The 17,837-nt window shown below is 42.0% G+C and overlaps 1 protein-coding gene across 5 annotated transcripts in view; it reads left to right on the forward strand.

Moving 5' to 3' along the window:
• LOC106590427 (dipeptidyl aminopeptidase-like protein 6) overlaps window positions 1-17,837 on the forward strand; it is a 348,701-nt gene that overhangs the window by 256,368 nt on the left and 74,496 nt on the right. For all 5 annotated transcript variants that reach the window (XM_045710519.1, XM_014181451.2, XM_014181450.2 and 2 more), the window contains one exon: window positions 5,176-5,290. In XM_045710519.1, coding sequence (XP_045566475.1) covers window positions 5,176-5,290 — 115 coding nt within the window. The remainder of the gene's footprint in view (window positions 1-5,175; window positions 5,291-17,837) is intronic.

The following is a 17,837-nucleotide window of genomic DNA, read 5'->3' on the forward strand; positions in this document are numbered from 1 at the left end:
GAAAAATGGTCCAATTCACACACTTATCAAGAGAACATCCCTGGTCATCCCTACTGCCTCTGATCTGGCGGACTCACTAAACACAAATGCTTCATTTGTAAATTAAGTTTGAGTGTTGGAGTGTGCCCCTGGCTGTTCTTAATTAAAAATGTGTTTCGTCTGGTTTTCTTAATATAAAGAAGTTGAAATGATTTGTATTTTTACTTTTCATACTTAGGTATATTTAAAACCAAATACTTGTAGACTTTTTCTTAAGTAGTAGGTGACTTTCACTTTTACTTGAGTCATTTTCTATTAAGGTATCTTTACTTTTACTCAAGTATGACAATTGGGTACTTTTTCCAGTCACAGTAGTTCTGGTTTAGCTGAGGTTAGGGTTAGGGTTACATAGCCTGTTTTATATTATTTGGAGCCTCAGGGACTGAATTTGATGTATAGGCCTCTTCTAAATTGAGTGTAAAGCCATGTTCTGTAGTCCCTACACAATATGTGGGGGAGAAATATATATTTGTCCAAACCTGTGGTGAATTCCACAGTATTAATACAATGATGGTCATGAATAAAATAGAGGATAAACTAATACAATTTACAAAACTGGCAATACAAAGTTTGAGGCAATACTGCCGTGGAAAGAGGACTTTATGGCTTTGCGTTATTGATGCAGCCTCCTATACACAACTCCTACAAAGCTTCAGACATTGCAACTGTTCAGAATAATAAGCTCATGAAGCTATGCACGCCATGGCACACTGGCAGCTTTGAATGCAGGAGAACATTCTCCATCAGATGGGCTTCACAATACCCAGAACAGCACTGTTCTCCCATCTCTCACTGCACGAGTTAATGCACAGTGAACGTGACCATTGCAGACTCTCAATCCAGACCAGAATTCATTCAGTGATTATTGAAAACTCCCCCTACTTTCATTCAATATAGCTGGAAGGTACACAGAGATGAACTGATATTGTCGACAGGCTGGGAAGCATCAGAGTAGCTTTCATTGGAGATTTCTAGTTCATATGGAGGGAGAGGTTCCAGTGTATCTAGCATTCTTCTCTAGAGTAACACATCTTTCTCAAGGCGGTTGAATATTGATTAAACTACAACCTGTCAGTGAAGTCCGCTGCTCATAGTACCTGATGCTGGGAAGTCTGTATTTCTACCTCCTCTTGTTTATTTGGTGTTTATTAGATTGCACAAATGCTGTACAATTATTAGTATGTGAAAAAAAAACGTTTTACTGATCAGAGATGGAACTATATTTCTTCTTTCAGATAACCTGGCTGACCAATATCTTCAAGCAGTTAAAAATGTCAATCCGTTTTGGCTGTGTTATCGTTCGTCACCGAAAATCAATTAAACCTAGTGACAGTCACATGTTGACTCAAGCATGCAAAAGCGATACGCTTTAAAATGTATTTGCAAGTTCAATCAGGTTCTACCAATTGGCAAAGTATTTCAACGTTTTTACTACTAAACACAGTAAACATCTGATTCTGACTTTCACGGGAGAGCATATCCATGGAAAAATAGTACTAGGGGACTGACTCCATCCCGCAGTCATAATTATGTCAAATTAAGACTTCAAATTGTCTTGCAGCGTTCGATCATCCTAGCCCCGCAAGCGTTTTTGTATATTGATGTGTTTGTTTAGTCAGCTGTGACTACTGTTTACAATACAACGCTCATGTTTACAATACAACGCTCATGCTTTGTCACAGCAGAAGCCCTGCACTCGTTACTGGTGTGAAGTAAGGCCCAGGCACTCCGGCAGTACTGCCCAGGGTAAAGTCTCAATTGATAAACATGACCCAGACCAGAATGCACCCCCTCTATTCTCTCTGTCTCTGATCTCTCTGCTTCTCTGTTGCCTTCTGAAGCTGAGAAGTGAAGATCTTATCAAGTAGTTGTTTTCTTCTGTTTGAGGAATATGTCTAAAGCTGTGGAGTCTGCTGTGACTTTAGTGTCTGTCTTCATGTGTGTTATGAGTCATTTTGTGTGTGTGCCAACCCTGATGTGTTACAATTGAATGCTACTGTGTAGGTGTTATGGTGAGTGCAGGTCTATTATATTGGGTCTAATGTAAAATCCCTAATCTGTTCTCCAAAATAGTGTGATGTTTATCCTCTCATATTGGCACAATCATCCTCAGTGGTCCTTTAACTGTACGCAGTGTGCAATCAAGGTTTTCCCTATATTTAAATGAGATATTTCTATATATAAATTTCAATACATTTGCTAACATTTTCTAAAAACATGTTTTCGCTTTGTCATTATGAGGTATTGTGTGTAGATTGATGATTTTTTAAAAATGTAATTAGTTTTAGAATAAGTGTCATCGTTGTGTGTGTAGGTGGCAAGGAAGTCATGCGCAGGAGAAACCAACTTGGAAAACTGGAGTGGTTTAATAAATAATAAACAAACACAAACTCCAAAACCAACGTCCATAAAAATAACATGGGTAAAAATACCCGTAGCTCACCAATACAAAATACACAAAATCAATAACAAAACAAAACAGAGGGTTAAATACACAACATGTAATGAATGGGATTGGAAACGGGTGTGTAGGAAAACAAGACCAAACCAATGGAAAATGAAAAATGGATCAGTGCCTTTTACTGAGTGGCTTCCATCTGGCCACTCTACCATAAAGGCCTGATTGGTGGAGTCCTACAGTGTTGGTTGTCCTTCTGGAAGGTTCTCCCATCTCCACAGAGGAACTCTGGAGCTCTGTCAGAGTGACCATTGGGTTCTTGGTCACCTCCCTGATCAAGGCCCTTCTTCCCCGATTGCTCAGTTTGGCTGGGCATCCAGCTCTAGGAAGAGTCTTGGTGGTTCCAAACTTCTTCCATTTAAGAATGATGGAGCCCACTGTGTTCTTGGGGACCTTCAATGCTGCAGACATTTTTTGGTACCATTCCCCAGATCTGTGCCTCGACACAATCCTGTCTCGGAGCTCTACGAACAATTCCTTTGACCTCATGGCTTGGTTTTTGCTCTGACATGCACTGTCAACTGTAGGACCTTATATAGACAAGTGTGTGTGCCTTTCCAAATCACCATAAACACTCGAGGCTGTAATCGCTGCCAAAGGTGCTTCAACAAGTCACTGAGTAAAGAATCTGAAAACTTAAATGTCATATTTCAGATTTTTATTTAATATTTTTGCTAAATGTTCAAAAAACCTGTTTTTGCTTTGTCATTATGGGTTATTGATGAGGGGAAAAACCTATTTAATCAATTTTAGAATAAGGCTGTAACGTAACAAAATGTGGAAAATTCAATGGGTCTGAACTTCTGAATGCACTGTATATTTGTAGCGTTTGGGTTTTTCAATATATTTCAGATAGTGTCAACATCATTTAATTTTCACTCATTTTGGAGTATGTCCTTTTAAGCAAAAGTTGATAAAATGATATTGCTCAATAGCAGAGATTTTAATTTTGTTATCTTTATTTAACTAGGCAAGTCAGTTAAGAACAAATTCTTATTTTCAATGATGGCCTAGGAACAGTGGGTTAACTGCCTTGTTCAGGGGCAGAACAACAGATTGGTACCTTGTCAGCTCAGGGATTTGAACATGCAACCTTACTAGTCCAACGCTCTAACCACTAGGCTACACTGCCGCCCCGGATACAGTATGTCTGGTGGCGTCCTACTGTATCTATATCCTAAAGCGGTCTACTCAGGCTGGATAGAACTAAAACAGTATGGCACTTGTATTGTGTTTTTGTGGTGGTTCTGTGGAATCAGTGTTGTTTACACCGCAGTCCACTAACTCCTCCCGCCTGGCGTGTCGAGCCCTCAGCAGTGACCCCTGCGAAAGCACCCCTGTTTCGCCAGGGTGCCACCGGGGATTGTGGGAAAACAGGTTGCTGGTTTTAATGAGTGTGTGTAATGGGTGGTGTGGTAAAAAGCCCCCTGCTGTTTCTCTTCTCTCCAGGCTAATGATGTCTGCCGCTCCATTCAATTAAGGAGGGAAAGAGGTCACTAAAAGGCTTACCTCGTAGACCAGCCCACTCTGTTCCAGAGCGTGTGTTTGTGTGTCTGGTGGTGGTGGGGGGGAGGGGGGTCTATTGATTAAGACCTTAGCCACAGATCCTCTCTGCATGTCCTCTGCTCAGGACTTTTTACCCCCCCCCCCACCGTAAACTAATTAAAAAGTTATTAATGCAGCTAATGTTTTAGGCTTTCAATGACCTTTTAAAAGACTCTCCTAGCTTGGTTGTTTTTGTTTATTAGACTTGAACTGTAGAAATGTCCAACTTTCTTTTCATCTTTGTTTCAGATTTTTTTAGGTTTGGGGTTGATGTAAGCCAATGCTTCATGTTGTTGATGTTGTTACTGCTGTTGTTCATGTATAAGCCTCAATAACATTTATGAGGACAGATCTATTCAGTGCTACCACTATTGATCATAATTCTACTGGCATAATACATTTCTTAAAAAATCATCAATAATAAGGATTATTATTGGTGCAAAAAGGGAAAGGCTGAAAACCCTTTTCTCATTCCACTCCGTTTGTCAAATTGATACTTTAACATTTTATTTTGCACTTAAAACAATATTAAACCTTGAATATATCATTCATTTCTTTTCTCCCAAAACATGGCTCAAGGTTGCGCCATAATTTGAATTCATTTTTCGAACATAAAGCCTCTCGACGACATTCACCCACCAAAGTTACCAATATTCGGAAAGCTCATTTTTTATCTGTCATATTCGTTTGCTAGTGATGGCTGCTGACGTCTCGCCTCATTGAGAACCCCCCACACACATCTCCGTTCCTCCTCCCGGCTTTTGCTCATGGCGATTCTACTTGAGAATTTGTGGTGTTTCCGTAGTCCACACTTGTCCTTGACTGACCCATCCATTGTAGTTATCCACCTTTCTCTCCTCCTCCCTCCCTCCTTCCTTCCATTTCTCTTTTATTAGTTATTTGTGTTAATCTTTCTCACTCCCTCTTCCCCCCTACTCTTTATACTAATAGACAGTATCACTCCATTATCTCTCTCCCTTACTCACTTCTCATTTCTTTCTCCCTTTGCTTCTCTTCCTCTCCACAACCTTTCTCTTGTTCACTCACCTTGCTCACTCTCCTTTCCTGATGTTCTATCTCCTCTCTTTCTCTTTCTGACCGTGTGTTTCTCTCTGTCTGTTTTGTCTGACCAGGAGCTGGTGGGGAGTAACCCTCCTCAGAGGAACTGGAAGGGAATTGCGATCGCCCTGTTGGTCATTCTGGTCATCTGCTCCCTGATCGTCACCTCAGTCATCCTGCTGACACCAGGTAGGTGGGGAGGGGAGGGAAGACAGGCTTGACTCCCGTACGATATGGTATAAAAGGAAAAAACACAACAATACACGTGTACAACAATACACATGTTGTTGTACAGGGTCAGCCATAGTAGTACAGCACCCCTGGAGCAAATTAGGGTTAAGTGCTTTGCTCAAGGGCACATCGACAGATTTTTTCTAACATGCACCCTGGGTCACAATCTCTTACATGTCTCAGAGTATTGCTCTGATAGGTGCAGTGCAGTTGCTTTGTACTCTCCCGTAACCACAAAACATATTCACTGCATGTAGTTGGAGAGTCCTGCGTGTGTTCACTTTCTCACAAACACAATTTAGTGTTACAAAACAGTGTTACATACAGTGGGGGGGAAAAGTATTTGATTCCCTGCTGATTTTGTACGTTTGCCCACTTACAAAGAAATGATCAGTCTATAATTTTAATAGTAGATTTATTTGAACAGTGAGAGACAGAATAACAACAAAAAAATCCAGAAAAAAAACCATGTAAAAAATGTTATAAAAGGATTTGCATTATAATGAGGGGAAATAAGTATTTGACCCCTCTGCAAAACATGACTTAGTACTTGGTGGCAAAACCCTCGTTGGCAATCACAGAGGTCAGATGTTTCTTGTAGTTGGCCACCAGGTTTGCACACATCTCAGGAGGGATTTTGTCCCACTCCTCTTTGCAGATCTTCTCCAAGTCATTAAGGTTTCGAGGCTGACGTTTGGCAACTCGAACCTTCAGCTCCCTCCACAGATTTTCTATGGGATTAAGGTCTGGAGACTGGCTAGGCCACTCCAGGACCTTAATGTGCTTCTTCTTGAGCCACTCCTTTGTTGCCTTGGCCGTGTGTTTTGGATCATTGTCATGCTGGAATACCCATCCACGACCCTATTTTCAATGCCCTGGCTGAGGGAAGGAGGTTCTCACCCAAGATTTGACGGTACATGGCCCCGTCCATCGTCCCTTTGATGCGGTGAAGTTGTCCTGTCCCCTTAGCAGAAAAACACCCCCAAAGCATAATGTTTCCACCTCCATGTTTGACGGTGGGGATGGTGTTCTTGGGGTCATAGGCAGCATTCCTCCTCCTCCAAACACGGCGAGTTGAGTTGATGTCAAAGAGCTCCATTTTGGTCTCATCTGACCACAACACTTTCACCAGTTGTCCTCTGAGTCATCCAGATGTTCATTGGCAGACTTCAGACGGGCCTGTATATGAATTATTGAGCAGGGGGACCTTGCGGGCACTGCAGGATTTCAGTCCTTCACGGCGTAGTGTGTTACCAATTGTTTTCTTGGTGACTATGGTCCCAGCTGCCTTGAGACCATTGACAAGATCCTCCCGTGTAGTTCTGGGCTGATTCCTCATCGTTCTCATGATCATTGCAACTCCACGAGGTGAGATCTTGCATGGAGCCCCAGGCCGAGGGATATTGACAGTTCTTTTGTGTTTCTTCCATTTGCGAATAATCGCACCAACTGTTGTCACCTTCTCACCAAGCTGCTTGGCGATGGTCTTGTAGCCCATTCCAGCCTTGTGTAGGTCTACAATCTTGTCCCTGACATCCTTGGAGAGCTCTTTGGTCTTGGCCATGGTGGAGAGTTTGGAATCTGATTTGATTGATTGGTTCTGTGGACAGGTGTCTTTTTTACAGGTAACAAGCTGCGGTTAGGAGCACTCCCTTTAAGAGTGTGCTCTAATCTCAGCTCGTTACCTGTATAAAAGACAACTGGGAGCCAGAAATCTTTCTGATTGAGAGGGGGTCAAATACTTATTTCCCTCATTAAAATGCAAATCAATTTATAACATTTTTGACATGCGTTTTTCTGGATATTTTTGTTGTTATTCTGTCTCTCACTGTTCAAATAAACCTATCATTAAAATTATAGACTGATCCTTTCTTTGTAGGTGGGCAAACGTACAAAATCAGCAGGGGATCAAATACTTTTTTCCCCTACTGTATAGTGCCCCAGTCTCTCACAGGTATACTTATAAAAATATCACACACAGTAGCATATATTTATACCCAGACCCTCACTGGCATAGCACAAACCACCGCAGCCCCTGCAAGATCTATTCAATTATTATTATTTGGGAGGGGGGAGTTCGGCCCCCCAGATAGCATATGAAAACGTCACAAGCCATGATTTTTAGGGGGAATTACAAGAAATTATCTTTAAAACTACTACATTTTCTCTCAGCCTCATGGAAAAATGTGAAGATTAGCAGGAAATTAGCTCTAAAACGGCAACATTTTCTATGCCTTACGACTCAAACTGTCACGTCCTGGCCAGTATAAGGGTTAATTAGTATTGTAGTTTGGTCAGGACGTGGCAGAGGGTATTCGTTTTATGTGGTTCGGGGTGGTGTGTTTGTTAAAAGGGTGTTTGATTTAGTATTTCCGGGTTTTGGTTTATGTTTAGGTATTTCTATGTTTAGTCTAGTGTGTCTGGTTCTATGTTGAGTTAATTGGGGTTGGACTTCCAATTGAAGGCAGCTGTTTGGTGTTGCCTTTGATTGGAAGTCCTATATTAGTTGGGTGTGTTTGTCTTGTATTTTGTGGGTGATTGTTCTGTGTTAGCCTTGTGCCTTGCAGACTGTCAGTGAATCGTTCGTTCTCTTGTTTGTTGTTTTGTATTCGTTTTGAAGTGAATAAATGTTCAAAATGAACAATCACATACCTGCTGCGTATTGGTCTACCTTTTCCGACGATGATTTCGTTATATCGTCAGACGAGGAAATCCCTGACACAAACTGAATTCTTACCCTACTCTATGTTAACTACACACTTCAGTCTGAGACTGCCAACATTGAAGTTGTTTGTGATGTCAAAATGAGGGGTGTTGTACAAAACAAAGGTATCAGCAATTGGATCATCTCTAACCAATCAGAGTATCAAAGCCAATGACACATTTTCAAAACGCCGCTTTACCCCGTGTGTTATTGGTCTGGCACAACCCATCGGTTTCTGGGACCAATCAGAACGGTTAGAATGTGTTTGCATTCTAGAAATCGTCGGGGAGGTACACAGAACCAGACTCATTGCAGAGAAGAAGCTAACGTCCATGGGCGTGGCGTAGCGTTTGACCGGAGCAAGAACTTTGGGTAGCCAGGCAAGCATTTTCTCTCAGCCTCATGGAAAAATACGTAAAATAGCATGAGATTAACTATAAAACTGCACATTTTTCTCTCTGCCCCATGGCAAAGAAAAAGAGCCTAAAAAAAAAGTAATATTAATATTTTTTTGCGGGGGCCGCACAAAACTGCGCTACGCCTCTGCGGACTTGCTTCTATAAGCGGTGACATTCGCAGAAGGCGCACATATACACTACTTTTATCTTTACATAGTTGAATGTGCTGACAACAAAATCCAATTTATCAACCCACGGAGGTCTGGATTTGGAGTCACACTCAAAATTAAAGTGGAAAACCACACTACAGGCTGATCCAACTTTGATGTAATGTCTTTAAAACAAGTCAAAATGAGGCTCAGTAGTGTGTGTGTGGCCTCCACGTGCCTGTATGACCTGCCTACAACGCCTGGGCATGCTCCTGATGAGGTGGCGGATGGTCTCCTGAGGGATCTCCTCCCAGACCTGGACTAAAGCATCCGCCAACTCCTGGACAGTCTGTGGTGCAACGTGGCGTTGGTGGATGGAGCGAGACATGATGTCCCAGATGTGCTCAATTGGATTCAGGTCTGGGGAACGGGCGGGCCAGTCCATAGCATCAATGCCTTCCTCTTGCAGGAACTGCTGACACACTCCAGCCACATGAGGTCTAGCATTGTCTTGCATTAGGAGGAACCCAGGGCCAACCGCACCAGCATATGGTCTCACAAGGGGTCTGAGGATCTCATCTCGGTACCTAATGGCAGTCAGGCTACCTCTGGCGAGCACATGGAGGGCTGTGCGGCCCCCCAAAGAAATGCCACCCCACATCATGACTGACCCACCGCCAAACCGGTCATGCTGGAGGATGTTGCAGGCAGCAGAACGTTCTCCACGGCGTCTCCAGACTGTCACGTCTGTCACATGTGCTCAGTGTGAACCTGCTTTCATCTGTGAAGAGCACAGGGCGCCAGTGGCGAATTTGCCAATCTTGGTGTTCTCTGGCAAATGCCAAACATCCTGCACAGTGTTGGGCTGTAAGCACAACCCCCACCTGTGGACGTCGGGCCCTCATACCACCCTCATGGAGTCTGTTTCTGACCGTTTGAGCAGACACATGCACATTTGTGGCCTGCTGGAGGTCATTTTGCAGGGCTCTGGCAGTGCTCCTCCTGCTCCTCCTTGCACAAAGGCGGAGGTAGCGGTCCTGTTGCTGGGTTGTTGCCCTCCTACGGCCTCCTCCACGTCTCCTGATGTACTGGCCTGTCTCCTGGTAGCGCCTCCATGCTCTGGACACTACGCTGACAGACACAGCAAACCTTCTTGCCACAGCTCGCATTGATGTGCCATCCTGGATGAGCTGCACTACCTGAGCCACTTGTGTGGGTTGTAGACTCCGTCTCATGTTACCACTAGAGTGAAAACACCGGCAGCATTCAAAAGTGACCAAAACATCAGCCAGGAAGCATAGGAACTGAGAAGTGGTCTGTGGTTACCACCTGCAGAACCACTCCTTTATTGGGGGTGTCTTGCTAATTGCCTATAATTTCCACCTGTTGTCTATTCCATTTGCACAACAGCATGTGACATTTATTGTCAATCAGTGTTGCTTCCTAACTGGACAGTTTTATTTCACAGAAGTGTGATTGACTTGGAGTTACATTGTGTTGTTTAAGTGTTCCCTTTATTTTCTTGAGCAGTATATTTTCCATAGACCTGGACTCCCTGGTCTTTCTTCTGAAGCCACTCTTAGCTTCTCTAATAGTCAGAATGAGCTTTAAGACCTGTTTGGGAAGATTTACATGAAAAGGAAATCAATAGACCATCTTTTGTTTAGCTCATGGAGCCCCTTGAAGTGCTTTTATATTCAGGAGAAGCCATATTGATCAGTATAACTGCCAATATATTGGAGGTATAACCAAGTTTCTGAGACAATAATCAGTTTTCCTTGGTTAAGTATTGACATGAATGGTAATTATTACAAATAGTTCCCCCTGGAATGGAATCAGGTCAAGAAAATGACTGCAACTCTGCTTTTGAATGTTTTGCTTGAAGTCGATTTAAAAATAACTTTTGACATTCAACCAGATGCTTAAGTCATTTTCTTAATCTTGTGAACAAAATGGATAACTGTAATTTTTCCTATGTCTATTATTATATTTGCATAATCAAAACAGGTAGCCTTCCCCCCACGTTTCACTATAGTGTATATTCAGTGTTTCGAATCGGTAATTTAGCTTTGATAAAATATGTTCATTTGGATGTCAAATCCCATGTGGAACTGGCTAATCACATTGTTAATCACTAACACTCATTAACATGTAGGGCTGCTGTGTTCTTTTAATTACTTCTACTGGTGAAGTCTTTACAGTCAACATGTGGGCATACTGTATTTCCTATCAGAGTTTTATCTGGACTTTTCCAACCTTGATTTAGCATCCTAAAATATACTGTAGTTTTTCAATATCCCCCTCAATATTTTTCATCTGATGAATGGGCCCACCAAACCAACTGTATCGAAGATAAATGAGTTATGAGCATGAGTTATATGGCCTACCGTGAAAGGCATAAAGCACAGAAGACATTCAACCTTTCATTAGCACAATTCTCAATCCATAGTAGTTTACAGGTAACTGAATCTGTAGTGAACTACCCAGTGGTAGATGGAGTACAATAGAGCAACTTAAGCTGCAGCACTAGAGTACTGTACTGTACCAGATGCCAAAGGGTCTCACACCTTGTCAGCTCTTACTGTAGTTGTGAACTGTTCTCCTCCTCCTCCTCTCATATTTTAAGAGCTGTATTTTTGAAACTGCTGTGAAGGGAAATGTAGAGGTGAAAGTGACAGGCTTCATGGAGTATCCGGGGATCGAACGCCGTCTGGGGCAATGTGTCTGGAGTTGGCAGTGCTAAACCATATTCTGGCACAAACTGTTCCCCTTTGCCTTTTCTAGTCTCAGACTCCCTCACACCCTCTGTCCATTTGGGTTGCCAGTACTGGCCTGCCTTCTGGAACAGAGAGGGACAGTGGGAGTCCGAAGGGGCTGTGGAGACTGGACAGGTGGCATCTCCAGCTTGCATCCCTCCCTAAATCCTCCCCCGCCTCCCTCCCAACTCCTACAGTGTGCCCAAGCAGAACTCCCGTTTATGGTCCAAGTCTTTTCACAAACGGAATCCCACTGGGCTCTCAGACTGCCCATTCCTGGGAGTTTGGAGGGCTATTTGATCAAATGGTATTATAAAAAATCCCTTGGTTAATAAAAAGAGGCTTTAGGAAAGTTAGTGGATTAATTAGCTATGCACAACAACCCAAAACAAATAGCGGATGATGGGGCTGAGTGATTCTGCACTTCTATTCTTCATCTGGCTTTCTCCAATTATTTAAAGTGATTCCTTGAAGACCAATACATTGCTTTGACTGAGTGTGGTGTATTTTTTAAGGATTACGTTTCTGAGATGGGAGTCCAATTCCCTGAACATACTGCACAACCTGTAGTCCAGTTGTGCAAATAGATCCTGCAGCAAAATCACTGCTTCCACCTGGTAACACACCCCTTGCTATTCTGAAACTATTCTGTACTGCTCATTGCAGTAAATAGTAATTTAAACAAGACAACTGATCCATCTGTACCCCAGAGTTACAGTAAAGGAGGATGAATGCGGTTATGCATTGAGATTGCAGGTCTTCTTCCACTCACGAACAGAAGTTTGTTGATACATGTTTCCCTGCCAAACATCAGGGTAAAAACACTGGCTCCTGACAAGCACTTTGTTTTCACAACCTCAACTTCCCTCTTCACTCACAATGACAAGCTGCTCTCTTTTGTATCTAAGTCACAGATCGATCTGTACCACAGGGATGGCACATGCTCTCTACGTCAATACGAGTGGGTCAAGGTTTCTCCACTGTTTTTCGGGGGTTGGAGTATTTCTGTGACTGAGGAGTGACATGCTGACTGACTGAGTACTGACTGGCTGACATGCTGACTGGCTGGCTGACATTTTGACTGATTAACTGACATGCTGACAGCTCATTGAGGTTGTCAGAGGAGATAATAGACCCATCCAGTCATTGGAGCTGCTGCTCTTGTATACCCCTTGTCTCTGCCTCCAGCTCTTCCTGGGAAAGGCAGTTACTGGCCTAGAATAGGTACTTCTGTCACTGTACACTGACCCCTGCAATCATACAGAATTCAAGTGGCAGGCTGGCTAGAATTCCAAGAAAGTGTTATTTCTGGATGTTTGGAGGAGGAAAATACATGGGTTTTATGTGGTTTCAGTTGCCTTCTGTTTGTTTTTATTTCCTGTTCATTTTTGGTCTATTACACGCGCAGTGATTGACGCTCATAATATATAATATAACTTTGTCATATAATTTTTTCCTATTAATATGGCTGCAGGTTAGAGTTCCTGATAAAGGAAAGTTGATATGGCTTCTAGAGAATGTTTCCTTAACTCTTTTAACACAATTAGGAACTCAAATCTCAACAGACCTCCAGTCTTAAGTACATGCACACACAGACACACGCTCACAAATGTACACACATTGACATACACTACATACAATTTATGTAACATTTTTACAAACATCCAATCCATGTACATTCCGCCACAGATACAGTATGATTGGGTTACAGGGACCATATTTTCCTTTTGTGTTGGTGTGACTGCGCGTTGGTGTGTGTTAATAAGGCAATTTGCTTCTGAAATCCCCAGAGAGGGAACATGTGTGGCACAGAGTCTTGTGTTGAAATTGGACGCAACAGGCGGCCACAACACGTTGGTTGTGACTGCTTGCGTGGTGATCCTTTGAGAGGACTCGTGTAAATTGGAACCTCCCGTGAGCTGTCTTGGTGAAGAAGGGACTGGCCTTGTTCAAATAATTCAGAAATGCATCCTTCCTCTCTACCTTCCTTGAAGTAATCACTGATTTTAATTGATTAGATTTGTGTCAGCAGGGGCCTCCCGAGTAGCACAGTGGTCTAAGGAACTGCATCGCAGTGCTAGCTGTGCTACTAGAGATCCTTGTTTGAGTCCAGGCTCTGTCGCATCTGGCCGCAACCGGGAGACCCATGGGGCGGCACACAATTGGCCCAGCGTCGTCCAGGTTAGGGGAGGGTTTGGCTGGCAGGGATGTCCTTGTCCCATCGCCCACTAGCGACTCCTGCGGTGGGCCGGGCACAATGCACGCTGACACGGTTGCCAGGTGCACGGTGTTTCCTCCGACACATTGGTGCAGCTGGCTTCTGGGTTAAGCGGGCATTGTGTCAAGAAGCAGTGCGGCTCGGCTGGGTTGTTTCGGAGGACACACAGCTCTCGACCTTCGCCTCTGCTGAGTCCGTACGAGAGCTGCTTCGATGGGACAAGACCGTAACTATCAATTGGATACCACGAAATTGGGGAGAAAAAATAAAAGTGTTAGTAAGAGGGTGATAACCTTGCTTTCACCTATACAGTCACTTCTAGATCTGTGTTTACCTCCAGGAAACAAGGGAGGAAAGATGCATTTCTGAACACGGACATTATCACCAAGGGAACAGGGAAAGATGTGACATAAGAAACTCTGTAGGAACAATTGTCCTCAGACCCAGCTGTGTGTGTGTGTGTGTGTGTGTGTGTGTGTGTGTGTGTGTGTGTGTGTGTGTGTGTGTGTGTGTGTGTGTGTGTGTGTGTGTGTGTGTGTGTGTGTGTGTGTGTGTGTGATTGCATAATCGCATAATCTATTCATTTGGGAAAGTATGCATGTCTTGAATGACCACGATGACAATGAATATTAATCTGTGTACATGCTTTTCTCTGAAGGTTGACGTTTAATGAGATCAGCCATGAAATGGGCCATATGCAAAGTCAAAATTGGCTATATTGTAAAAAAAATCTGGAAAACAAAAATGATCTTTATGTTCTTAATTTAAGCTTATGCATTAGGGTTAGCAGTGTGTTTAGGGTTAGGTTTAAAATCTGATTTTAGGAACACTGCAGAGTTGCCTCCAGAACAAGATTCATGGCGAAAAACACTAACCTTCTTCTCGGTGTGCCTTTTCCACCTCTCTCACCCTCCTACATTTCCATGCACACCTTCATGGCGCCACACTCACATCACTCTTGCACACGTCTTAAATAGCTATTAAGCTCCAGCACGCTTGTGAATTTAAGATGCAGAACATATTAATATTTATCTCATTGCAGGTAGGGAGGGGGTGGATGGTGGCGGGAAGATATGATTGAACCAGTAACGGAAAAAAGCCCAAGCATATTTAATAGGCCATCCCCAACGGGTAGCCAGACCCCATGCTGGTTTCATCTCCTTCTTCATCTCTTCGCCTCATCTCTCCCCCAGCGCCGCACACGGCGGGGCTCCGGAGCTCGGCAGGCTAGCACAGATTCAAGACTAGAAAATAATTCTAACTGTCTTGGCCAAACAAGGTTAGCGTTTAGCGCCGAACGCCGTTACTTTAAAAACCCAGGGGAGCAGCTTAAATGGATTTACTATTTTATCTTCAAATACACTTTTCTCTGACTTTGCCTTTAGACTCAATAAAAAAGGTTGAGGTTTTCTGACCTAACATTGTTATCTGTTCTGAAGTAGTACTTCTATGTAATAAAAGGGCAGAAAAGATTGCTTCTATTATTGCAACCTGTGCGAGAGCGTCAAGTGATGGGTTTTTGGTACCTAAAATATGATTTTTGTCTCAGGTTGCTTCTAAACTTAGTGTCACTTTACTCAGCAATACACTGACCTCAAAACTCTTGTTTGATTAAGTGAATTCTAAAAGCAATATTTGATGATTCCTTTAAACATTTAGTTTGTCCTATGACCTTTCATATGCATTACGTTGGTCTTCATCAGATGTCCATGTCCTGCAGTAGAAGAGTCACTACTGTATATATTCCCTCCAAGGTTTAGCTACAATTCCCTCATCTACAGACCACCTCCTTATTCTCCCCAAGTGAGAGTATCTACGCTATGGAAACCAAATAAAACAAATCGGTTATTGCATTCAGCTTTTTTTTCAGCCCTGATATGAATATCTGAAACAGAGTCGCACGGCAGACGGAGAGCTCATGCGATCAGATCATATGGTTTGAATTATGAGGAAATTAATCCGGCTACCCCAGACATCTAGTGTAAATACAACAGCCCATTGAACTGATCAGATCATCTATTGATCTTAACCAGAGCCTAGAGGGCTTTAGTCTTAATATTAATTTCTTGAGAAGTATAGTACATCACCCTGACAGTGTAAAGAGAAGTTGTGAAGATGTAATTGCAGATCACAATGTGTTGAAAATACTCATGTATTTCGTCTTGTTTTGAATAGCATTGTCACTGAAGGGAATAGATCTGGATGTGTCGCTAGTAACACCAATTGAGTTTTCCCCCATAAACCTTATTCACAGCTCCCCTTATTTGAGCGTGTATCTTCACTGCATGTGTTGTACAAATGAAGGCTCAATGACGTAATGTAAAGATGCCATATAGAGGAATGCAGCACCCATTGGTGCTTCTTGTCCTCCAACATAGAGTTATGAACACTAGAGGAAAGATAGTTATAAGCACTAGATGAAAGATAGCATTATAAGCACTAGAGGAAAGATGGTTAATCTTCGGGATCGGTGTTCCTTCCACGGGACGGTTGAGCTAACATAGGCTAATGCGATTAGCATGAGGTTGTAAGTAACAAGAACGTTTCCCAGGACATAGACATATCTGATATTGGCAGAAAGCTTAAATTCTTGTTAATCTAACTGCACTGTCCAATTTACAGTAGCTATTACAGTGAAAGAATACCATGCTATTGTTTGAGGAGAGTGCACAGTTTTGAAAATGAAAAGTTATTAATAAACAAATTAGGCACATTTGGGCAGTCATGATACAACATTTTGAAAAGAAATGCAATGGTTCATTGGATCAGTCTAAAACTTTGCACATACACTGCTGCCATGTAGTGACCAAATCTAAATTGCAGCTGGGCTGGAATAATACATTGTAGCCTTTCTCTTGCGTTAGAAAGATGATGGTAAATGTAACGGTACAAAAACGGTACAAAAAAAATACAGAAGAACGGTTGGTTTTTTCTCTGTATTATCTTTTACCAGATCTATTGTGTTATATTCTCCTACATTCCTTTCACATTTCCACAAACTTCAAAGTGTTTCCTTTCAAATGGTACCAAGAATATGCATATCCTTGCTTCAGGGCCTGAGTTACTGTCACGTTCGTTAGATGAATGATCGGACCAAGGCGCAGCGTGAGTAGCGTTCCACATAATGTATTATAAAGTGAAACGTAACGCAAAATACAAAACAAATAAAGAATAAACGAACCGTGACTACAATACAACTATACATAAACAATATCCCATAACCCCCAGTGAAAAACAAGCTACTTAAGTATGATCCCCAATTAGAGACAACGATTACCAGCTGCCTCTAATTGGGAATCACACCAATCACCTAAACATAGAAAAACTAAACTAGAACCCCACATAGAAAACAACAACTAGAAGAAAAAAAACTGTCACGCCCTGACCTACTCTACCATAGAAAATAAAAGCTTTCTATGGTCAGGACGTGACAGTTACAGGCAGTTAGATTTTGGTGTCATTTTAGGCGAAAATTCAAAAAAAGGGGCGGTTCCTTAATTAAGAGGTTTTAAAAACACTAGTGGAAAGATAGTTAAAAACACTAGATCAAAGAGTTATAAATGCTAATGGAAAGATAGTTAGAAACACTGGAGGACAGATAGTTATAAACATTAGAGGCAAGATGGTTATAAACGCTTGAGGAAAGAGTTAAACACTAAAGGAAACCGTTATAAACAGTAGAGGAAAGATGGTTATAAACACTAAAGGAAAGAGTTATAAACACTGGAGGAAATATAGTTATAATTACTAGAGTAAAGATAGTTATAAACACTAGAGGAAAGATGGTTATAAACACTAGAAGAAAGATGGTTATAAACACTAGCGGAAAGATGGTTATAAACACTAGAGGAAAGATGGTTATAAACACTAGAGGAAAGATGGTTATAAACACTAGAGGAAAGATGGTTATAAACACTAGAGGAAAGATGGTTATAAACACTGGAGGAAAGATGGTTATAAACACTGGAGGAAAGATGGTTATAAACACTGGAGGAAAGATGGTTATAAACACTGGAGGAAAGATGGTTATAAACACATCATTTTGAGAAAATGGACGATGAAGATAGGCTAATGCAATTAAAATGTATGTTCCATAAATATGACCATTTATTTCACATGAATTAAACTCTTGTTCATATATCACTTCTAAACTGACAAATAAACATCAAATCTACCTTTTACAAATACATTATCACGTTTAATACATTTGTTTCAAGCAATAGAGCATATACTTTGAATTCTGGTCTGTTGGGCAAATATGCAGTTTTGGGCAAATTCTC

This window comes from Salmo salar, chromosome ssa29 (assembly GCF_905237065.1).
Source record: "Salmo salar chromosome ssa29, Ssal_v3.1, whole genome shotgun sequence".
NCBI lineage: Eukaryota > Metazoa > Chordata > Actinopteri > Salmoniformes > Salmonidae > Salmo > Salmo salar.